The 24,194-nt window shown below is 46.1% G+C and overlaps 1 protein-coding gene across 2 annotated transcripts in view; it reads right to left on the reverse strand.

Annotated features, from left to right (window-relative positions):
• The window catches only part of bmper (BMP binding endothelial regulator), a 28,558-nt gene extending 4,364 nt beyond the window's left edge, over positions 1–24,194 (reverse strand). Inside the window, exons 1-11 of one of the 2 annotated variants that reach the window (XM_041942189.1) lie at positions 23,466–24,194; positions 18,812–18,897; positions 10,804–10,903; positions 7,686–7,768; positions 7,070–7,160; positions 6,516–6,598; positions 5,511–5,610; positions 5,191–5,300; positions 4,937–5,071; positions 4,012–4,116; positions 1,009–1,054 (exon numbers count right to left, since the gene is read on the reverse strand). In XM_041942189.1, the coding sequence (XP_041798123.1) occupies positions 1,009–1,054; positions 4,012–4,116; positions 4,937–5,071; positions 5,191–5,300; positions 5,511–5,610; positions 6,516–6,598; positions 7,070–7,160; positions 7,686–7,768; positions 10,804–10,903; positions 18,812–18,897; positions 23,466–23,571 (1,045 nt within the window). In that variant the 5' untranslated portion in view covers positions 23,572–24,194. The remainder of the gene's footprint in view (positions 1–1,008; positions 1,055–4,011; positions 4,117–4,936; positions 5,072–5,190; positions 5,301–5,510; positions 5,611–6,515; positions 6,599–7,069; positions 7,161–7,685; positions 7,769–10,803; positions 10,904–18,811; positions 18,898–23,465) is intronic. The other variant, XM_041942190.1, reaches the window with a different exon arrangement.

Consider the following 24,194-nt stretch of genomic DNA (forward strand, 5'->3'; position numbering starts at 1 on the left):
TTTTACCTTCATTCCAAGAAAGACAGTATTCCTCCTCAGCTGTTTATGGCTAATGAAAATGAATATTCCACTAATACTCCAGTTTACATGCAGCCGTGCATACTCGCGTGCATGAATCTCTACCCCAGCTGTTGAGCTCTACCTCAAACTGTTGGCTAGTTTGTTGGTTTACAACGCAACAGGCCAAAGGCAAAGTGTCACAAACTGATGTTGCACGTCCAAAGAACCTGAATAATATCAGCATATCCCACATATCTTCATCAGAAAATGCTCCATTCGGCCAATTTTGGAAACTCTACAACTAGAAAAGGTTGTGTTGTTATTTTAGGAATAATAGCATGAATGTAAAAGTATCATTAAAAAACGAGCAAAAGGCTAAAGAAATAAGCTTTGGAAAAATGGCTGCGTTTGAACTTCGGTGGTTTTAAAAACCAGCCGTGGGACACAGCAGGAGATGTTTCTGTCGTCTCGGCAAATCAAAGAAAAAACCCAAAATTCAAGTTGATGCCTGACAGCCAGCAGCAAAAGGATCATTAATGACGAATGTTGAATTGTGAGGCACTAATCTGACTCAGTCAGGAGCGGATCTGTGCTGTGGTAAAATGTTTGCTTTACCAGCTGAACTAAACTCCACATTATAAAGAAGTGAGGTTTATGGAGTCTCTGTAGTCCTGAAATGGTGCATTTACAGCCACTTTTGTTGACTTTTGCCGCAGGTCGCAGCCAAAAAGCGAAGCAAAATGACCCGAGGGCAAACCACAGTCTGGACTGGAGTTCATGGGAAATGCTCAGCTGAGGCTGCAGAGGCTCGATCTGTGTTCATTATCCTTGAGAAGGATGATTCATAGATTCAATACTGCATCAAGACACAATTTTAATTACAAACAGACTTTCATGAATATATTTAAGCTATTTAAGGCCTCAACTTCAAGACTTTCTGTGATCACTGAAGGATGCGTGAACTCTCTGGGGACGAGGAAGCTGGAGGGGTGAGGAGGACTTACTCACTTTCAGTGCAAACTGGACAGCAGCCGGTCCTGTTCAGGATCTTATTCTGCAGGAGACGAGGCACAGACACACATGTGAACACGATACGTGACGGAAGAAGAACAGAAATGCTTTGATGGGATGCAGACTGATCGCGAGCGGGTCGGAAACTGTGGGAGGGGGACAGTTTTTTCATCCTCCAGGTTTGATTTGAGGATGAAAAAAAGCACGTGACATCAAATCAAACACACCTTTTCAAGCTTTTCCCATCAGCACATCAACAACAACTCAAAATGACAGTTAAGAGCTAAAAAGTCTGGTTGACGCGCAGTGAAGATCCATCATGTGAGCGGTCAGCTGACGAAGGCGACAGGTCTGTTCTCACGCTGTCACTCAGACGGACGGAACATAAATTAGATGAAACATAGAAACGGACGAAAAGTTTCCATTTTGATAATTTCACAGTCAGACCAGGACGAGCACAAAGCTTCAAGCGCTGAATTCTGTCTGTGTAACAGGAAACTCTGTGTGTGTGTGTGTGTGTGTGTGTGTGTGTGTGTACAGTATGTTTCAGCTTCCATCAGAGGTGCAGATCAGAGGACTCTTTCACACAGTTTTGTTGCCTCAGGGAAGCCCTTTATTCGCACATACACACACTCTTTTTTCCTGTCTCACACACACACACACACACACACACACACCACTCATCTGTCATCACATACAGACGTCCTCCGTACACTCAATACACACTCCAGAGGCCTAACCTCTACACAAAGGGCAATCTCTCTCTTTGAAGAGGGCTGCCTTTTCACAAACCGAGGACACACACAAGCACACACACTCTCTTTCTGTCTCTCTAACACACACACACACACACACACTCAGTGACAGAGATTGGTTTTCATGGGCCTAAATATAGGGAACCTCTTCTTTGCTGTCACTCAAACGTCACACAGACAAAAGGCTTTTCAGAGACATACTGTCTCCAAAGGGACGCACACACTCTGCCGACCTGCCGCTGACCGCAGGATGAGTGTGTGTGTGTGTGTGTGTGTGTGTGTGTGTGACAGAGAGAGAGCTGAGGTGGACTGTAGTGACCTCTGTGAGAGAGTCACGCTCATGATAACTGGGGACAGGTGTGTGCGAGTTCGTGTGTTACCTCGTTTTAGTTTTAAACTGTTTGCAGGTTGTGAAGCGGAGCGACAGGTGAGTGCGTGAGCGTTTTGGTTTTGCCAGGAGCGATCAAGTACGCGTTCGAGCCAGAACTGAACCAGCCCAGTCTCCAGGAATTACATCCATACTGCACATTTCTCAATTACATGATGTATGTGTGTACAGGAGGTGAGGGGGTGCATGCATGTGGAGTCCAATGAATCAGACCAACAATTAATATTGGCTTTTTACAATAGTTAAGCACCTCAACTTCCCCTTAACTTTCCTTGCCTCCACGTAACCATGAAGCATTTGTAACCGTAAGTAACCTGAGGTTCAAGAGGATAAAAGTTGATCGTGCACATTGAATTTAATAAAACAGCAGCTTCCTTCACAACTGCAGAACTTAGAGCAACACAGTTTCCACCTACAGGATCATAGATACCAGAACAATGAGTCTCTCATTGAGACCGGAGCCCTGTGAGGGAACCAGAACACTGAAAACAGTGTTGGAAGGCAGGAGGCCTCCAACAAATCAGTTCAAGGAGCCGGCTTCATTTCTCGGCCCTGGAGGCCGCCACTCGGTCCATGTGGGACGTGGTGATATGATGCTTTAAGAGTTCAGTGTGAGAGCGTTTCACATTGTCTGTCATGTTTTAAGATGCTGTGTTCAAATTATTATTATCCGTGCTGTAAACTTCATCATTATGACACAAACCCATTAACCTCGTTAGATTAAAGAAGCCCAGCTGTCTCATGGTCGTGAAGATGAAGCGATTTCTAAACTCCCAGCAATTAAACAGGCCCCAATGATTAGACATATCATGAATGTTTATTTCAAGATGCTGCTCCCAAACTAAGTAAAAAAACGCACTGTTGAAAAATATAAAAATGCGAAACAGCAGCATGTAGCGAGTAAAAATGTGTTTTCACTGGAGACGAAACCGACTGCAGACCACCTACATCACCCTGTAGTCGCCTGTTCTGACCACAAACAACAGGTGAGGGCTTGTTGTAACCGCTGGAAGCGTGTGAACTTGGACTAACGCTGACGCCGGCTTTGACTGCGTGACCGCCAGCGGCCGGAGGCATGCAAGGAATCCACTCCATCACCCACCGGCCGACAGATGACCCCCCGGCGACCTGCGCGACAGGTGAACGCAGCTCAAACTCGGCTCCTGCCAGCAGTTCCCAGAGCGTTTGTCAGCTAACGCCACGCTTCAGCTGCGCATGACGGCGCTGATCTTACTGCTGTAGAGCAGAAAGCTCACGATTACAGAAAGGTCCTGCAAAGTGACTGTGTGTCTTATCAAGACCCAGATCTCCTGAGGGAAACCTTTCACTTCTTAGATCTGACATGACGTCACTGGATAAATCTGTCATGTCTCCTAATAATGCAGTATCAAGCTGAGCTGCATTGCACAAGAAACAGCAAAATAAAGTTTTTAAATATCTGTATTTTTAGCTAAATGACTGAATTCCCTGTGACAGTCTTCGTTTTGGTTTGGAGGAGGAGGATATGATGAAGGGGGACAACCAGCCTCGTTGCTTTTACAGTTCAGCCTTTTGGTTCACATTAACTCTCTGTTTTTTTTTTTTTTTTTTTAGGTGAAACGGTTGAATTTGACTGAAACAGTTATGGCCGCTCCGCCAGTAAATCAGAGGACGGTCGCTGTCTTGAGACGTCACGCATGTGATGTGCAGATGAGGCAGTTAGTCATGGGCTGTAAAGTGTGAGACCGAACAGAGAGGGAGGAAAACAGATAAAGTGGAGTGACAGAGACAGAGCCGGTGGGCTGTCGTCCGATAACAGCTTTGATGGCGCGATGGATGGGTGTGAGCCGCTGATTGGCCGGCGGGCCTGTCACTCACCGAGGGGCAGCTGGTGATTGGTACACACTGTTTGGGCCGACACTCGATGCTTCCTTTGACGCAGGCACAGAGAGTGCAGTTAACGGACGACCACATGTCTCCTTCCTGCAGGACGGACGAAGAACACCAGGATCAGAATCTGACTGTCCAGATACAGACACAGCAACCGTCATCCACCTGTCTGTCTGTCTGTCTGTCCATCCACCCATCCGTCTGTCCGTTCATCCACCTGTCTGTCTGTCTGTCTGTCTGTCTGTCTGTCCATCCACCCATCTGTCTGTCCGTTCATCCATCTGTCTGTCTGTCCGTCCATCCACCCATCCGTCTGTCCGTTCATCCATCTGTCTGTCTGTCTGTCTGTCCATCATCCATCCATCCATCGATACATCCATCCGTCTGTCCATCCATCCATCATCCATCCATCCATCCCTACATCCATCCGTCTGTCTATCCATCCATCCATCCATTCCTTCATCCATCCATCCCTACATCCATTCATCCTTCTGTCTGTCCATCCATCATCCATCCATCCATCCCTACATCCATCCATCCTTCTTTCTGTCATCCATCATCCATCCATCCATCCCTACATCCATCCATCCTTCTGTCTGTCCATCCATCATCCATCCATCCATCCCTACATCCATCCGTCTGTCTGCCTATCTGTCAATCCGCCCATCTGTCTGACCGTCAATCTATCCATCTATCATTCATCCATCCATCACTCATCCATCTTCTCTTCATCCATGTATCTATCCATCTGTCTACTCTATATTCATTCATCCATCCATTTGTCCATCCATCTCCCTAACAACTATTCATCCATCAGTCTATCCATCGTCCACCCATCAGTCCACTTGTCATCCATCTATCTCCATCTCTTCATCCACCCGTCATCCCTCCAGGACCCACTCTGCCTTCTCACCCTGTAGATCTTGTTCCGGACTCTGCAGTACTTCACCTCCTCCACCTTCACGTAGGACAAGCACTCCTCGCAGCACTGGTCTCCATGGCAACTCCCTGGCCGGGAGCACCGCCTCTTGCACACCACCGTGGAATCCTGGGAAGAAGAGCAAGCGACGGTCAAACAAACAAAGAGATAAAAGCAACGCAGGGTCTTCATTGCTGTGGTGATGACGGAGGAGGAAGAGGAGGAGCGTTTCACATCCTGGCCGATACCTTGCAGGTGCAGGTGGTGCAGTTGTCATGAATGAAGTAAGCGCCGTTCTCGTAAACTTCGCTGTGGAACAGACAGCTTCCTAAAGACAGATCGAAGACCTTCCTCTGACCTGAAGGAGGAGGAGGAGGAGGAGGAGGAGGAGGAGAGAGTCAAAGATGTTATGTTGCGTTAACATGCGTTCAGACACTGTACCTCATGTGAGCAGTGTTTCAACATAAAGATGGAAACTACAGTTGTGATGAGTGATGGAGGAAACAGGAAACAAAAGATGCTAAACATGAAACAAACATGTTGAACATCAGCATCAGCTGGTCTTTACCGAGACATCTGGGACAGCAGTGTCCAGGCGGGGTGTGGCTGAGGTGGGCGGGGCAGGAGAGGACAGGACACACCTCCCTCATGCAGAGAGTCCGGCCTCCCTGAAACAGCGAGAAAACACTGTTTAGCGAACGTGAAGCCAGTTTCATGCAGGAAATTCTTCCAGATTTCTCATCCAGGTGAGAAAATCAACATTCACTTACTATAATAAATAAATAAAAACACGGTTTGTTTGAGGAGTTTATGTGTTTTGGTAACATTTCTTGACAAATAATTGAAATTTTTATGTTTCATCTGGTTAATATTTGGGAAGGTTGTTTTGTGGCTTATGTGGAAATCTTATTATGACCAAAAATAAGTGAAAAGAAAGACTTCACCGTTGTTAATTGACTCCACATAAATAAACTATATACTGCAAGTATTTGTATATGCAAAAACTTCTGCAGCCAGTTCATTGCATGACCTTTCTGGTTTATGTGAATCATTAAGAACACCGAATTATTAAATATTATATTTCAACTTTAATTCAACTGAAATAAAAAGTTTTAATGTGCATTGACAAAATAAAGTTTAGCTGTACAAATGTTTTTAATTTGAATGCTCAGAAAAACAGAGAAGGAAATAACAAAGAACAAAATTCTGCACCTAAGTGTCTGCAGAATACTGGTGTGTGTGTGTGTGTGTGTGTGTGTGTGTGTGTGTGTGTGTGTGTGTGCGTGTGTGTTAACAAGTCTACAGGTCGCTCCAACAAGGTGCAAGCACATTAATGCTGTAATGTGTTTATGGTCATACCTGTAGGGTTAGTTTGTCTAATGGGGGAGGAGGGGGGACACAGAAAGGGAGGAAGAAGGGAGGAGAAAATCAGGAAGAGGATGTTTTTCCAACCAAACGTTTGTGACTCCCACAAGACTCCATAGCTAACTTATTTAGAGGAGAGAGGCTGCGCTCACAAACACCCGTCAGTTTGTAAACGTGTGTGTGTGTGTGTGTGTGTGTGCACGCTCACAGTGCACGTGCACTTGATGCAGGGTTTGCCCTCTGGACTGAACTCCTCCTTCTCTTTGTACAGTCGACCCTCAAAGATGCAACCTGCAGGAGGAGAAGTGCAATTCAAAATGTTAATGAGAAACTGACCCATTCCTCTGAAGGCGACTTTGTTTTTATACACTTTCTGTACATGATGTACATGATAATGATTTTTTTATTTCTTATTGATTTTTATCTTTATGCTTTTCCACGTCTTCTTCTTTATTCTTGCTTTTACTGCTGTCTGTAGCATCATTTCCAAACCGTAAAATGATTTGTCTACGCCTGTTATTCTGAATTTATCCTGCTCGATGAATGTCTAAAAGATCATTAAAACACTAAAATATATCAAGTAATGACTCAAAGTTTCATCTCAGGACAGAAAGCTGAATTAAATTCAAAGTAGCTCAGTCATTAAATACATTAAAAGCTGCACACATCTGAAAGCTCTCAGAGGTTTGGAGATGAAGACGTAAAACTTCTCTAATATGAAGCAGGTGTGTGTGACAGTATGGACACTCGGTTTGCACTCACTGGGGCAGGTGGGGCAGCACTTCTTCGGGTGGATTTTGGGGTTCTTGCAGTGGACGACGCACTGCACCTCCGCCTCAGTGATGACACCTTCCTGTCACAACCAGCAGGAAAATCACGTCTTCAGTTTGAACACTTTCTTCACGTTTGCCACTCTTGTCTTCCTTCCTGCCTTTTTCCTGATATTTGATGCCTTTTATCTTATTCGTTGTTTATTTTCCTTACCATGTGACACACATTTCCTTCTTCCTTGCCTAGTTCTCCTTCTGGTTTTCCTTCCTTACCTGCCTACACTCTCCTTTATCTTTTCCCTTTTCTTTTCTTTCTCATTTGTTATTTCCTTCCTGTCCATTTTTTGTTCCAAACCCCTCCTTTACATCCTTCCCTATCTCTTTCTATTTCCTTCCTCTTGCCTCTTGTTCCTCCCTCCTTCCCTCCTTCCTTCCTCCCTTCCTCCCACCTCCCACACCTCTGTTCTCCTCCCCCACTCGTCCCTCCTCTTGTGTTGTTTCTAATCTGACGTCACAGGTTTCCACATGACGTCTGAGCTGAAACAACAGTCTGCTCGCTTCACCGCTCATCTGCTCACACACACACACGCACACACACACACACACACCTGACAGCGTCTGGTTATGCAGGGTTTGGTGGAGCTGGTCCAGGACACTGAGCTGTTGTAAGATCGTCCATCCAACATGCAGCCTGAGAGAGGAAGAGCGATCCAGTCATCATGAAAGACGACGGCAAACACAGAATATGACATTCATCACATTCAGATCAATGCATTCATTTATTTATTTAGGCAAACAAACAAAATATGATGCCAATACCTCGTCATTATTGAACAGAAACTTACATTCAGTCGATAAAGGATTTTTCTAATAGTCATTTATGGTGTAAAATAATAAAGAGACGTTTTTTTGTGTATTTAGCCAAGTTTAGTTCCAAGTCAAACTACAGAAACCTACTCTAGAATTTATTTTATCAGGGCAGCATTAGCTGCTTTTTTGGCCACCATTAGCGCTCACTTTGTACCTTAATGTGGAGAACGTGTTACTGGATTACACATCCAGCAGAGACAGAGCAACATTAGCCTTCATTCTGACCACCTGATGAATGTAAGACCAATATTCATTCTCATTTTAGCTGTTTCTGGTCTCTAGAGAAAAGATATCTGACTCTTTAGCTGCTTCATTTTCAGCTCGTTTTCCGGTTTGTGGACAGCGAGAACAGCCGCCTGCTGCGTAAAATATTAACGAGAAAAGAAAACGATTAATTGTGCAGTAAAACCGAAACTATGAGCTGAGAGCAGCTAAAACTCTCTGCAGAGCTGAGAGGAGGGAAGAATCAGCTGATCGTTGGCTGTGGGTCCATCACTGGGAGACTCGCACTGACCCGTCCACTCGGCTCTAAATGAACAGCCTATTCATTTCATCCCGTTTACAGTAAGTGGTCTCAGATCAATGTTTAACTTTCCATACGATGAAACCTGATCACAGCCATTGATCTGCTTTCTTCAGTGGAAAACAAACCCTCTGATGCTGAATCACTGCAGAGGAGGACAAACAGCGTCTTCAGATCAGAAGACGAGAGATCCCTCAGAGACTCGTGTCGGAGACTCGCGTCAGAGGCTCGCGTCAGAGACTCGCGTCAGAGACTTGGGTCAGAGACTCGCATCAGAGACTCGGGTCGGAGACTCGCATCAGAGACTCGGGTCAGAGACTCGCATCAGAGACTTGCGTCGGAGGCTCGGGTCAGAGACTCGGGTCAGAGACTCGGGTCAGAGACTCGGGTCAGAGACTAGCATCAGAGGCTCGCATCAGAGGCTCGGGTCAGAAGCTCGGGTCAGAGACTCGGGGAGGAGACTGGCATCAGAGACTCGAGTCAGAGACTAGCGTCAGAGACTCGCATCAGAGGCTTGCTTCAGAGACTCGCGTCAGAGACTCGCGTCAGAGGCTCGTGTCAGAGACTCGCATCAGAGGCTTGCTTCAGAGACTCGCTTCAGAGACTCGCGTCAGAGACTCGCGTCAGAGGCTCGCATCAGAGGCTTGCGTCGGAGACTCGGGTCAGAGACTCGTGTCAGAGACTCGCGTCAGAGATTCGGGTCAGAGACTCACGCCAGAAGCTCGTGTCAGAGGCTAGCATCAGACACTCGGGGAGGAGACTCGCATCAGAGGCTTGCCTCAGAGACTCGTGTCAGAGGCTCGCATCAGAGACTCAGGTCAGAGACTCAGGTCAGAGACTCGGGTCAGAGACTCACGTATGAGACTCGGTCAGAGACTCGGTCAGAGACTCGAGTCAGAGACTCAGGTCAGAGACTCGGGTCAGAGACTCGCGTCAGAGACTCGAGTCCTCCTCTTCTTTCCTCTGGTTCATGGATTTAAACATTATTTAAATGAATGTGCATGTTTGGACGTTCTATTGGTTCTTTAAGGTCTGAGTCCAAAGCGTCTTCATCATGTTCGGTTTTTAGTCTCTATTTTGAAAACACTTCAAGCCTCGACCCTCTTACGTAACATTAACTGGTTAATTAAGGCGATGTTAAAGTAAATTGTTCCCAATAAACGGGTCCAGTCTGGCTGTGAGTCTCTTTAACTGTGTATGATTTCATCAAAGTGAGAAAACAGCGATATGACATGTAGGAGTTGGTGTTTTCCAGAGCAAAGACACACAGGGGTCCTAAACTTGGTCACAGAGGCCACAAGTCAACCGCACAATAGAAAACTAACACGGGTTTCCGTGGCGACGAGGGGCTTTCCATGTCCGAGTTGAGCTCGTTCCATGTCTCTTAATGAAGTGCCGCATCGTAAAAACGCAGAACCGCAAACAAAAGGGGCCGCACCCCTGCTGACAGCTGGGAGCTGTGTGTGTGTGTGTGTGTGTGTGTGTGTTTATATTTCTATAGCTTCACAAAGACAGAAAGAACAGAAACATCCTCAGTGAGGACTTTAAAGTGGCTCCTTACTTTCATTCGGGGTTTGAATCTACTGAGCGATGAAGGTAATTTGTGTGGATGTCAATGGGAAATACAACATAGAAAACTATTTCATAGAAAAGTCCTCAGTCTTTCGTATTTTGGAATAATCTTTCTTCAAAGTTACATTTTCATTATTGGGTTACACTGTTCAAGGCGCTCTTTAACAGTCTGCTAATAGATTTGGAAATGGATGGAAAGCAGCGGCTTCCAGGAACAGACAGAAAAATACACAGAAAACCATATATATGCAAACCTGCACATACAGCCTGTGTGAGGTGAGGATGAGGATCTAAGAGATGAAGGTATATTAAAGAGTGTCTGGCTCATAAAAACAACCGTAGTATTTCTCTGGTCCCATCCACCAGCAGCTTTGTGTGTGTGTGTGTGTGTGTGTGTGTGTGCGTGGGTGAGAGAGAGAATGTATATGTGAGGTAAATAATATATCTTTACTCCCACAGGTCGTATTTAGGCCTGGCTGTTTCTGCACTGTACATAAAGTGGTTCCTGAATGGTGTGTGTGTGTGTGTGTGTGTCTGGTTAGCATCTATGTTTTTGTTCTGATGTGTTATTACAGTCTGTTATTAGTGCAGCTGCACATGCTGCCGTCCTATAATAAACCATCCCAGCTTCATTATTATTATCACTGTTGCAGTTTCACGGTCGAATAAACTAAAGAACGTTTGTGTTTTTGTCATTTTGGAGAATCAAAGACAACTGAAAGTAATGAAATGATGAATATTAAGATGTGTGTGTGTCTTACCTTTACACCTCTCACAGCAGGCTCCAGTCTGTTTGACCACCAGAGCGCAGTCCTCAGAGACCAGAGGACATTTCTCCTGCTTACAGTCGGCCTTCCCCTCCTGCAGCACACAGAGGAAACAGGGGAGAACGGAGGAGATGAGTCTTATTCATAAAGAGTTTAACACTCAAACGCTGGGACCGGCTTGATCACATGTGATGTGAACACATACAGGTGTTTTTGCAGGTATTTGGTCAACGAAAGGTCATTTGGTCAACGAAAGGTCATTTGACACGACGAAAAGTCAAACAATCAGCAAAACTGTTAGAATTCATCTTCAGGGTCAGTGAACAGTGTGGAGTTTTAATGGCAGTTCATTCAGTATCTGTTGACACGGTCATCCATAGAGCGACGCTGCTGCACGGCCAAAAATAACCAAACCTGGACCAGAAATGTTCCACCTGATCCGCCCGTCAGAGCTCTGCTATCAGAGCTGTCATCAGTCTGCAGCTTCGGAGCAGAAAGTGACCCAATCTTCACGGTTTAGCTGTGAATTTTCACACCAGCTGAACGGCCCTCCCGCCACCCTCAGAAACACTGCGCGCCGTATCCGTCATCGCCGCTAACTGCAGCGTGGGACTGGACAGAACCTGAGCCGGTTTAATCCGCTCCACTTTCACACCCGGCTTTTATTGCTGATTTTATCCACACGCTGTGTGTGTGTTTTATTTTACGCACTGTGAGGGTTTATAAAGTGGAGGCTGGCGGGTCTCGAGGCTCTGCGGCACTGCGGCAGGCGGCCCTAACGAGGATGGATCAAAGCAGGGCGAAAATAAACCGGGGCGGTTTAATATAGCAGCAGCGCTCCAGCTAAACCCCAACCGCACCGAGGACAGATGAAGTCATGACGGAGGAGGAGGAGGGAGGAGAGGGACAGAGATGGAAAGAGACGATAGATAAATAAAATAAGCAAAAGGGAAAAGAAAGTAGATAAAGGCCAGAAAAAGAGGACAAAATATCCCTTCACCCAGAAATCTACCAGAAACGTTCTGTGTGAACACGAGCTGGAGTCAATATTCTGGAAATGCTGATACAGGCAGTAACTATAGCATCTAAAGTCTATGTGAGGCTCCAGTCTCAGTCCAACCTTATTAGACCTCAGATCAGGATTAAAACCACCCAGAAGATCATGTGACCACAGAACCATCCATCTCACTCCTGTCTATAAATGAAAGAGGGGGGGTTCAGAGCACAGAGGTTAGCAGCTGGTGAAACGCGTCACATGCACAGCAGGTGCTACGAAGGCCCAGATGATCCACAGTCAGTCAAAATCATCCTTTAAAGAGGCGGTTTTACGCTCGAGACCCACAAATGTCTTTGCACTCGCGCCATCACCTTTCTGAATGAAGATGTTTTCTAGGTTGTTGGTATGTTTTGATGTTAATTATTGCCATGATATAACTGATCGATTGATGACTGCATTTTTTATGACTGCCAGTTTTGCTTGAGGTTGCTTGTCCTGGTTGATCGTGGGGGACAAACAGCGCGACGCTGTGGATGGCGAGATGGAAACAGCGAGGAAAGAGACAATCGATAGATTAGTGTATCTGCTCGACAATCTGCCCCTTTGCAAGCGGGAACCCTTCCAGGAACTTTACAAGCATTTCCACCTCAGGAACTGGGTTCAGGTTTGGTTCCTGGAAACAAAAAAGAGTTCCAGAGGCCGGATTTTCTGATGGTCCCTGAACTATCAGGTTAGAGTTTGTAATGATGAAGATTACAGACTCATCAGACACGAACCTCAAACTGCTACAACACGTTGCAGCATCATTCCGACTGCATGACTGCAGTCTGCTCATGTACTAAAATTGCTACAAAAAGCTTCTTTTTAAGCTGTTATCAGTCTGATTCGTCCGCTCTTCATTGGCTCTTGAGCAGCTGTGAAACTGTTTCAAGGACCAGTCCAGTGTGTTAGATCCTTAACTCCAAATCATTCATATTTTTATATATATATTCACATTTTTTGCCAAGGTCATGTCCTTCTGTCTCTCCTGTTATCCATTAGTACAAGTGACCCCCCCCCCCCAGGCCTCCACACACACACATACACACACACACTCTCACCCTTCTTGTCTCAGGGTCAAAGGTCATAACAGGTCACCACGCCTTATAAACACTCGACATACCACCGCGGCACCGAGGCTGGTCGACTGACCGGCTGTCTGTCGCTGAGGGTGACGACCCCCCCCAACACACACACACACACACAGAGTGGGATGAAGCGTTGGTATGCTCGTAAGTGCGTGTCTCAGAGAAAGAGAAAGTGTGTGTGATCTTTCCGTTTGTGTGTCTCTGTGTTATCATGCTACTGTATGGAGATACGAGGATTCCAGCTTTAACTGAATTACACCGAATGCATTTGCGTGTTTCGCGTGAGACCTCATAACTGCAGAACAGGTTACGTTTGCAGGTCAAAATAATTGTAAGCAGTTTAAAAAGAAAGTGAAATTATGTTTTATGGGTGTTGTTTTGGCTGCTGTTTGAATCAACAGAAGAATAAAAAGCAAAGTTCAGATTCCATCAGGTGACAAAATATTTACAACTCATCACAATCTGGGACAGAATTTATCAATATGTTATTTTTGAGACCAAACTGAAAATTAATTCACTATTTGATCGACATTAAAGGGCCTTTTCTTCGTCTTGATTGGATAAAAAGTCCTCATTTTCAGGTTCTGCCACTAGGAGGCGACAGTGTTCACTATTTCTCCACATCTGTGATTTCCTTCTTCCTCACTCCTTCTTCTCCTCATCATCGCTCAGCTCCTATTTTTCTCCCATCATCCATCACTTTCTCTTCCTCTGTCTGCAACCGGTTCTCTCATTTTCTTTTATTTTAAATAGTTTTAATAATTCTAAATAGTCCTCTGTGCTCCTTCTTACTGTCTCACACTTTGTTTTTCCATTTTTCTCTCCGGTTCGATCACTTTCTCCTGTTTTTGACGTGTTTTCTCTGCGTTTTTAAAGCCTCTGTCGGACTTCCCTCCTCTCCTCTCTCATCTTTCATGCCTTCTGTCTGTCCCGGTGAAGGATGGAGAGATCAGTCAGGGTCTGTCAGCGCTGGAGAGGACCTCTCCACTTAAACCCTTCAGACGTCACCCCTCCTGATCCCCCAAACCTTAACCCTCTTCGCCACGGTGGCCTTTCACCTTTCACCCTTCCTCCAAAACAAACAGGTCGCGACCCCCCGCCAAAGAGCAGGAGCCACAGTAGCTTAGGGACGAGACGGCAGGAGAGAGACGCCGATGGGAACCGGTTTTCCCCAAACCTTTTCAATGAGTCGTCTTTTCTGCCGACTGTCTGCGAACACGTTTCACGTTTTCGCCGCAGCAAAGACATAACGTTGCCCCCTGCTGGTCGGAGTAGAGGACGAGTCGCTCACAACCATGAAGGCTCTTGGTTGAGTTTACTTTGAGCACTTTGAGACCCCCTAAAATCCAGTTTTCTCCCTTTAAATCCCCTGAAGTAGCTCTCAGGTTATCACACTTTAATAATTTCTGCTGCGAAGGGTCTCTCAGTCAGAACAACAACAAAATTGTGTGAATCATTAAGACAACGTGTTTCCTCGGCTGCAACATTCAACCAAAGTTAAATCTTCTGTAAGCCTTGTGAGTCATGTTACATTTTCATTCGCTTCATATATTTGGTATTTTTGGAAACTGTGAGATCTCCACAGGAATTAGAAATAAAGATTTGAGGGTTTGAACAGAGTTTGGCTGCACAGCGTGGGTTTGGGCTGCACATGAACAAACAGCCATTTGTTCAGCACTCACCTATGTTAATTCATACAGAGTTTAAGTGTAAGGTGAAAACTGGCCCAAGGTCACGTCTTGTTTTGTTTGACCAACAGCGTTAAATCACATTACAAATGACACAGAAACAGAAGCAGCAAATGTCGGGCATAATTCTTTGATAAATTAGGATTAATTGATTATTCTGTTGGTCAAACAATGAATTTAAATCTTCTGTTTCTCTCCTGAATCCCTTCAGGACACTTTGATAAGATGCAGGTTCCTCTGATTGCGACCCAGCTGTTGGTTCAGTGGTATCAGGTGTTATCAGGTAAACTCGCCCCTCCTGTATTGATCAGCTACTGTTTGAGTTGAGACACTGACAGGAAACAACCTTTGACCTTCCCTTCAGATCGATCGCGTAGAGCTCCTCGCCCACAGCTGCTACGTGTCGTTCACCTGGAATGTTTGTTTGATCGATTAACAAGCCGCTGTGACCTTTGACCTCCTCGCTGAAGGGATGGAGGCTTGTTCTGGCATCACACTCTTATTATTCACATGTAAACTTTTAAATCGAATAATGAGCAATAAAACTGATGTGTGGGCGCTCGACAAGCTCGTCACCTCTTCAGTGGCCGCCAAAAGCCAATCAGAGCGCTGCACCTCCATTTTTCTGTCCACCAAGTTGATTCCAGCCAATCAAAGTTCTCATAACAACACTTTAGAGCAATTTGAATCTTTTTAATAATGTACTGTGGTGACTCTGACAGGGTCTTGTTTTCCTGTTGGATGTGGATCATATGTATTTACATGCATTTATTTATTTATTGTTGTTGTTGCCTGGCAGTGAAACACAGACTCCACAGTCTGGTTTGAAAAGTCGACTTGTTCCCAATAAAGACACAAGAACATTCCTGTGGATATGATTCAATTCAGCATTTTCAAAATTCTTCCTTTCTGCAGTATCTGATGGCGGCAGCTCCGGGGCGGGTTGGTGAAAGATTGCGGTTATGGTAAACAAACGATGGCGGAGGCTCGGTCTGGGTGAAGCAGCTAAAACAGTCGCTGGATGTTGGAGAAAGTTTTAAAAAAAGCAGACAGAAATTGCAGGTCTGTCGTAGGACGCGACCTCCAGCCACGAAAGTCTGACACACACCCATCCGCCAGCCCGACCTACACCCTCACTGTCTACCTCGCTACGCTCTAAACGCCGCCAAGTCGCCCAGCATGTGAACATGAGGCCTGTTGGGCTGCACTCATCTGCAGTGCTGTCCAGCCTGTGTGTTAAAGAGCAGAACATTTAGCTTTAGCTCCCGCTGGGGCAACGTCGGAGCGGTTTAGGCCCAGGTGATAACTGATCGTCGCCGCGTCTCGTCACGCGTCTGCAGGATTTAGATCGTTCCAGTTGTTTGTGATATGTTTAATGTTTTTAACGGTGGACTTTGAGCGTGACTGGAATAACGAGTCACGGTCAAGTCGGGTAATGCAAGACGTCCTGTCACAGACACAGCTGATATTTTCAGCCGTGAGGCTCCGGCTCTCGTTCCCACGCGACGCTGAGAGGGGAAAAAATATCGGACGTTTACGGGTTTCTGCTGCACGCCAATCCGAGGGCGTGCGGGGGGAGGAAGGGCCGATGAGAGAGTGGAAAAAGACACGGAGATGAACAGACAGATAGACGAGGACGATGAAGAGCGTGACGGAGATGGGCCGACTCCCTCCGAGATAACGGATCGTCATGGCGACCGGCCTGTCAGTCAGTCTGTCAGCCACGTCCACTCTTGGCCCCATTACAGCACTCGGCCTCACCCCGACTCACACAAAGGCTCTTCTGTGTGTGTGTGTGTGTGTGTGTGTGTGTGGGAGTGTGTGTCCAAACCAACAGAGCCATTAGCAGGTACTCTGGACCAACTGGAGAGCCCACCGCCCTCCCTCCACCCCCCCTACGTATGAGTGACACTGGAGCCCTGATGGCCCCCCAACCCCCTAAAGACAGCACGGCGACATAGACAATCGTCTCTTGGGGGATGAAGGAAGTGGAAGTGTAGAAAAATGAAGAATGCTTTTCGCTGAAGGCGGTTTTAACCTGATTTAAACGTGGATGTTACGATACCGAGCATCCAGAAGCTTCCTGCTGCTGTGAGAGGAGACTGTTCACCAAAGACAAGACAGCTGCAAATCATTACGAAAACAATCATATTTAAAGGTAACGGTCAAATTCAGGATGAAACGCTTTAAAAACTCAACTTTCTCATGAATGTTTACATTATTGTCCAGATTTTGAGCCGTCAAACAAACTTTTCTGGTATTTCAATAAATAAATCAGTGATCTTGCATTAATCAAAGAATTTATAACTCCTCTGCATTTGAATTTGTGTTCTGCAAAGAACAGAAACTTTGAATAAGTTGTCATAAACAGTGTTTGATCTTTGACTTAGAAAGAGAATATTGAAGCTTAAAATCAGGAGATGAGAAGTGAAAACTGTGTGGAAACTGATTTCTGACTGATAAAAAAAGCCAGTTTTTAAATAAACAAAGGTCAAATTCAATAAAGACTGAGCCCTGAATGTATGTAAGTTTATGAGTTTGTGTGTGTGTGCAGGGTGTGTGTGTGTGTGTGTGTGTGTGTGTGTGTGTGTGTGTAGGGGGGTTAAAGCAGAGATGAAAGGCCGGCCATTGCCCGCTGATGACTGATAGCATTCAGCAGGGCTTTGGCTGATGTCTGCCTGATAACACAGAGGACGGCTCAGTCACACCGCAGGCCGAGGGCAGCCAATCACGAGCCAGCACGACGGAAAGAAGGAGCTGAGGTTGGATACCCAAAGTCGAGTTTGTCGTGAATCAGTACGTATAACCCTATAACCCTAACCCTACAAGGTGACACAGTCCCATTATCAGAAAATGACGAAGAGGAGACGAACAGCCTCATTTCAGCACATACACATTTGTACAGATTAAGCAAACTGAATCTAAATGTTAATTAAAAAGCCTCGGAGGTGCTGACAGATGGAGTTTGTTACCTTTAAGCAAAGCCGGGCTAGTTGTTGCCCCCTGTTTCCAGTCTGGATGCTAAGCTAAGCTAACTAGCTCGTGGCTGTAGCCTCGTACGTACATGAGAGTGGCATCTTAGCTTATTTAATTCTCTGCTAGAAAGCAGATAAAAAATATCTAACTATTCCTTTAACTGCTGAGAGTCAGCACTGTTGCTATGGTTACGTACATGCTTACATGCATGTGCTTGAGATTGAGAATGATAGTTTGAGCTGTCCTCGTGCACAGTTTTATCTTGCCGGCCAATCAGAAGCAAGCATTTTCCATGGACACGGTGTAGATAAAGATATTAGGAGTATTGTACAGTTTTTGAGGAACATGTTGAGAATGCAACAAACACATGTGGACTTGGACTTGTGCGCACACACACACACACACACACACACACACACAACATGCAGTCCCTGAAGTTCACACCTGCATGCTTCCTGCAGGGCAGACTCTTGGTCACGTGACGCCTTTTAACCACCAAAACCTCTCTTTCAGCCGAAGTCGAGGCAGTGACACAGAAAAGCCTTGTTGCTCCATTCTCATCCCCTGAAACAAAGACCTCTGCGGCGGCAATGGGGGTAGATGGGTGGTGTCGGGGTCAGGGGTCAAAGAGCACATGTTCCAGGAAAGAGTCGTCCCCGAACGTTTTGTAGGCTGGTTTTAACAGGCGGGCCGAGCCAAGACAGCGTGACGACAGGCCGGTCTGTTAAAACAACAAACCCCGCTTCATGTTTCACTGCAAGCTTGTTGTCCATCCTCAAAACAGCTTGGATTCACATTTTAAAGCACTCGCACTCAATTCTGCTCACAATTTGGTTTGTTAGCTGCATCTCATCGAGTGTTTTTTATCCACAAATATCAAACTGATGTTCTACTGAAAAAGTTTTGTGATTTAATGCCAACATGCACTATCAAATCAAACAATCCACGCTTCACGTCTCGCCTGACGTCCTGCCAGAGCAGCATTTCAAAGTCCTCTCACAGTGTTACAAACCTTTCACAACCGTCCGATAAGAAAAACCACACAGAGCTCAATAATCAGCTTCACAAATATCACTATCAGAGCTTAAAGGGGTCATTTTATCAGCCCGGAGCAGCAATTACACGTCAAGGTGCCGAGATTAAACACGGCGAGTCGTTCAGCTAATTTCGAAATCATGTTTGAGCGCGCCGGAAGTGAAACTGGTCGTTCTTACCAGACACACGCAGGTGATGCAGGGGTTGTCGGTGATGTTGGGGATGTGGAGGACTTCTCCTTCGTTCTCACAGCTGGCCTCGGTACCTGTGGAGGACGGCAGGAAGAGGGCGGAGGTGAGAAGTGGAAGTGCTTCTGGACTCTAATCAGCCCTCCAGAGTCACCTGTCGAGACCACGTGACATCACACAGGTTTGTGTGAAATAAACTGTGAAGCAGAGGATCCACCTGTTCTTCCTGGCAGCTCTGCGTTGCTTTTTTAGCCTCTTTGGGCTCTTTGTTAGCACCGACGCTGCCGGCCGCGTCTTTCTGCACAGTTTTTGTTTGATAATGGCCGTCAGTGATAGAACGCTTCATTTCATTCTACAGTTCATTTGTATTTAGACAGAAAAGGTTAAGAAGCGCCTGCTCAGTGTGGGAAAAAGGTGTAATGTTGCTGCAAAGTCAAATGCCTCATGCATCACACAATCTGAATCTCTAGCATGGCATGATGCCGCCATCATAAGCTTGATCCTGGCCTTACGTACGTGTGAGGGTGCGTTCAAAGCCGGCGTGTTCTGAGTGGATTATTTAAACTCTGTGTGTGTTTCCATCTTTTAGCTTTCCAGGTAAAAGCAGCGACCTTTAAACCGAGGTCTTAAAAACGCGAGTGAGTCACTTTGTTACGAGAGTAAATGTAATCTGAACCAACGACAGGAAACGAGCCCAAACACACGAGTTTATTGGTCGAAGCAGACAGATGTCAGCATCTCCTCCTGCTCAGTGAGAGAGACGAGGCCTGCGCTCAGCTGTTTGTCCGTGCGCCGCGCTTGTTTTGACTCCCTAAAATGACGACTTCCTTCCTGGTAGGAGCCAAGGTCATCGCAGGTAACCCCCCCCCCCCTCCCCCAGGTAAATCCCCACCCCTGACTCTGTTAGAGCGTCAAACTGCTTCCTGTTTCTGCTCATGTAACCTCCAGCTGATCCTCTCTCTCTCTGAGGGGGAGAGTTTCTCTAACTGAGCACAAACAATTGAATTATTTTTCATTTGCTTTCTAGGAACGTTGTTAAAGGCGGGAAACCAGAGCGCTGCTGCTTCAGCCTTCATTTTCCATCTTCAATATTTATCTTTTCGTGTCTAAAACTGTGGTTTTCTGCTTGGCTTCATCTGCTGTACTGATGACGTTTCTCCATCGGAACATTTGAGAGTTATCACATGTTTAAAAAGCACAAACAGACTTTACATTGATTCTATTGACATAAAATGAAGACGAAGACCTTCCTGAGCAACATTTAGTCGGCCTCTTATCAGCGTAGCCTGAGCCTGCTGTGACCTCTGACTGTTTGGTCTGTGGTAACGCTGCTGATTTAGGAATTGATTGTGTGAATGCAGTGTTAGCGGTGTGACTCTGCAAGGCTTTTCCCCATTTTTTAAAACCTCCAAAACCAACAAACACAGGAGCAAAGTGTGAGGAAGTGACTGAAAAGTGTGTGATTCTGCTCTCGTTCCGGATGCTCTCATCTCTCGCTGAAGCTGAGAGTTATCAGGGCCGTAACGGACTGAACTGAGCCGAGCTCTGGATCCACCCGACGGCAGCAGATCCTTCCGGCGGCCAGTCGAGCCGTCTTGTCTCCGAGTTCAGCACAAAACCAGCCTGTGGATTCTGGCGGAGCAGACAAACCCCGCCGACTCCACCACCACTGTAAAATTTACAGCCTTCGAGTGTAATTAAACTGGCAGGGCTGTAAGTGGTGGGGGGGTGAGGGGGGGGAAGAGGTGGGTGGTGCCTCCCTCTTCTGTTTGAGAGCTGCTGTGTTTACCTGCTAACACTTACATCAGACAGTGCTGATAAGATCTGCAGCGAACCTAAATTCACCTTCAAGCCTCAGCGCTCAGCGTCTGAAAGCAAAAAGCAGCACAACGCACAAAATAATGCAAAATAATATCAGAAGAAGATGAAGAAGAAGAGATAATATGGCTGCAGAGGTCAGTGCAGGGAGTTGTTAAAGGGGCTGGAGCTCTGAAGGTTGATCACACTCTGACAGTCGCTTCCAGTTAAGATCCAGATTAATCTCTTATGAACTGACTGAATATGAACCCTTTCCTGGATTTTTTCTACTTCCGTGTCGAACGAGCTTCAGATATGCACATGTTGCACATTTTCTGTTTCCAGTGGCGACGGCAGAATTCAGATCAGTTACTTACTGTAAGTAAAAGCTGCAACCAGCTACTGCCATGTAAAAATACTCCAGTAAGCAAAAGTCCTGCACTGAAAACTATAATTGGGGAATTTTACTGAAAGAATCAAAAGCAAAAATGATGCAGAAAAATACCCTCTGTACAATTATGTACAATTATATATATATATGGAGTAATAAGAGCAATATTTCCCTTTAGAAGTATGAAGTAGAATGAAGTAGAAATACTCAAGTAAAGTAAACTACCTTAAACTTGAGAATAAAGAAATATTTATAGTTATAGATTACAGTCAAGTTTTATTTTGTATTTTTCTCTTCTGCTGTTACTCCTGCTGCTCTTGCTGCTGCCTGTAACACTGGGGATGAATAAAGCCTTATCTTATCTTATCTTATTTGATCTGAGCAGATTTTTTGATTTTTTTTAATGTAGAATTTAGGTTCAATTAGAAAACTTCTGTTACAAACTGTACTTTATTACAGTTCTGAAGGTTTCCAGAAGCTGATCACTGAACAGTCTGGGAGGTTTCTGGTGAAGCTGACAGCAGCTACGTGCAGTAGTTACAGCAGTTCAGCAACAAATTAAAAGCCAGCTCTCAGGAACTTTTCCTCGAGTCCGCATGTCACAAGTCCTCCTGACTTCAGCAGGTCAACGAGTTTATCATAAACACCTGAGACTCAGTACAGTCCTGTCACAGGGCTGACGAGAGTCCCGGACCGGATTTAAGCCAGTAATGCTGTGGCTACGAACACCGCAGAGTCCAGCAGGATGACCTCTGCACTGCCTGCTCCACCTGCTGCACTGACACATTCAACCACTCAACTGTAAGACCTCCAACCGCCCAGAAGCCTCCGGTCCGTGCTTCAGCAGACAATAGACAGGATGATACAGTGCATACTTGGGATGCCAGGTGGAGGAATCTGATCTGCTGGGATCATACTGGTGCAGCCTCCTCAGCTGATGCAGAGGTCGCTGCTTCTCAGAGGTTTCCGACACTGTTTCATGTCAAACACATACACGTGTTGGACTACAGAGACCCATCTGGTGCAGGTTTTGTCCCCCATCTGATTCCCATCTTTGTGTTTGCTTCAGGAGCAGAGATAACAGCCAAGAGAGGGGAAACCCCGATCATCAGAAATCATTCTTATCAGCGCTGGAACGGATGTGCATTAGGTTATTTCTAGCTTCAGGTGGAGGTCTGAATTCAAGTTAAAAGCTTAGAAGCTTCTGTTCTGCATCAACTTAACCAAAGATTTTCTTTTTAGGTTCATGAATTGATCATACAATTCAGCGACTGTCGCCATGAAAAGCCTCTAAATAACCGTCATCACATGTATTTAATCTCATGTCCATTCCTCAAAGAGCCGGAGGAGGCCGGTCAGTGGGAGCGGGTCAGCCGCGCATGGAGGGCCGGGCGGCCGGTGGCGCAGCACAGCCTGCGCGCTCCACCACATCCACCTTTCATTCACTCCTTTTCTATTATCCTCATTTCTCAACGGCGCTGCAGGGCAAACAAACGATATCCTATGATGCAACGCGGCTGTCAGAGGGGGAGCGGGCCGGGGAGGGAGCGCGCTGAGACCGCGAGAGAGACGCAGGAGAGGCCGCTCAGGAGGGAGGACGCAGAAAAGCTGCTAAATCAGAGCTGGTTAAGGAAAGTGATTTACACTTTACAGCCTGCTTTTAACTAAAATGTGGGTTAATTATAACCTGTCGAGGCACAAACAACAATTTGAGTAAAGATCACTTATAATTTGGCGCAGACCTTTCATCCTGAAGATCTAAATCCTTGTATAATTTCCTTAAGTTTGATATAAATTACTTTGATATCTTCATGATTTATGCCAGGCAGAAAACTACCTCTGCAAATAACAAGCTCTGCTGCAAATAACACGCGTCCCACGGTGGATTCTGGTGGTATTTCTCGTCACTGAAACCAGTTTCTACTTTAGGAAGCAATTCCTAGCAGGGAGGTAAGGAGAGGATAACCCGGGTAAAACTGAAAACCGGGTCTATTTCCATAAGCCAGCGTCAGAGTTACCTGAAGGCTCAGACTCCAGATTAAGACGTTTTCTAAAACCACCAAAAACACAATTTACTGCCTTTTTTTTTGCAAACTAGATTTTAACTGTGTTAATGATAAAAAACATGAGTTCAAAGAAAGCGATGATGCAGAAGATTGACGGGAAGCTGTGAAGGAAATTGGTCTTTTCTGAATGACTAAAGCGCTTTTTCCGCATTCTGTTGATATTTTGCTTCCTGGTGATCATGCACCAAACTCCAGGTCACACTGCCTGATTCACGGACCTCCACATTACTGAACCAGACTTTGATTTTTGGTGCGCTCCCCGGCAGAGTAAAGACAGACTGAAGGAGCACGGAGACGCTGCAGACTAAATAACCGGGGGTTTGGGTAGATTTTACGCACGGTGGGTGTTGTGATGTGTTATTATGAAGCCATATGATCCCTTTAATCTTACCTGTAATTAGCGGAGAGGAGGACCGGGGCGTTTGGAGCAGCAACAAAAAGCAGAAGAAAAACCTACAGGTGGACCAGGAGGGAGGGTTAAAGCAGCGGAGCAACATCCTCGAGTTTTCTCCAAGGAAAGCGTTTTGGAAAAGGGGGAATAAATTCAATCCAAGGGAACACGGGATGGAGTGAAACAGATCCACGTGCAGCGTCTCTCGCGCAGACTTCTCGTCCTTGCTCCTCCTCAGCTTGTCAGTTTGAGCTGAAATGCAAAGCGACAATCAGCCGGACGCGCGGAGATTACGCCGACATTAAAATGACAAAGACGCGCCGACAGGCAGGAGACGGCGCGGCTGCTCATGTCAAGCGCGGAAACCACGAGTCCGGAGGTTTCAAGATCAAATCAGTCCCGAATCCTGCAGACGTGAGGATCCCGAGAGGAGCGCTCCGGCCGTCAGAGCAGTCCAGACCAAAGTGTCCGAGGTGATCTGAGCTCAGATAAACAAACACAGCTGATGTTTAACAGCTGGAGCTTCAAACCGGCTCGGACTCCCCGCCGATCCGTCAGTAAGTGAAGTTTTCCCGCAGGAGGCTCAACATCAGTCTGCGCTCTGATTCCAAAAGTCCGTTTGGCACATGGATGCTCGAAGCCGACTGTCCGGGTGGAGGACTGGACTGCAGTCTCTCTCTCTCTCTCTCTCTCTCTCTCTCTCTGAGCAGTGGGAAGGAGTCGACCTGC

This window comes from Chelmon rostratus, chromosome 8 (genome assembly GCF_017976325.1).
Source record: "Chelmon rostratus isolate fCheRos1 chromosome 8, fCheRos1.pri, whole genome shotgun sequence".
In the NCBI taxonomy this organism is placed as follows: Eukaryota; Metazoa; Chordata; class Actinopteri; order Chaetodontiformes; family Chaetodontidae; genus Chelmon; species Chelmon rostratus.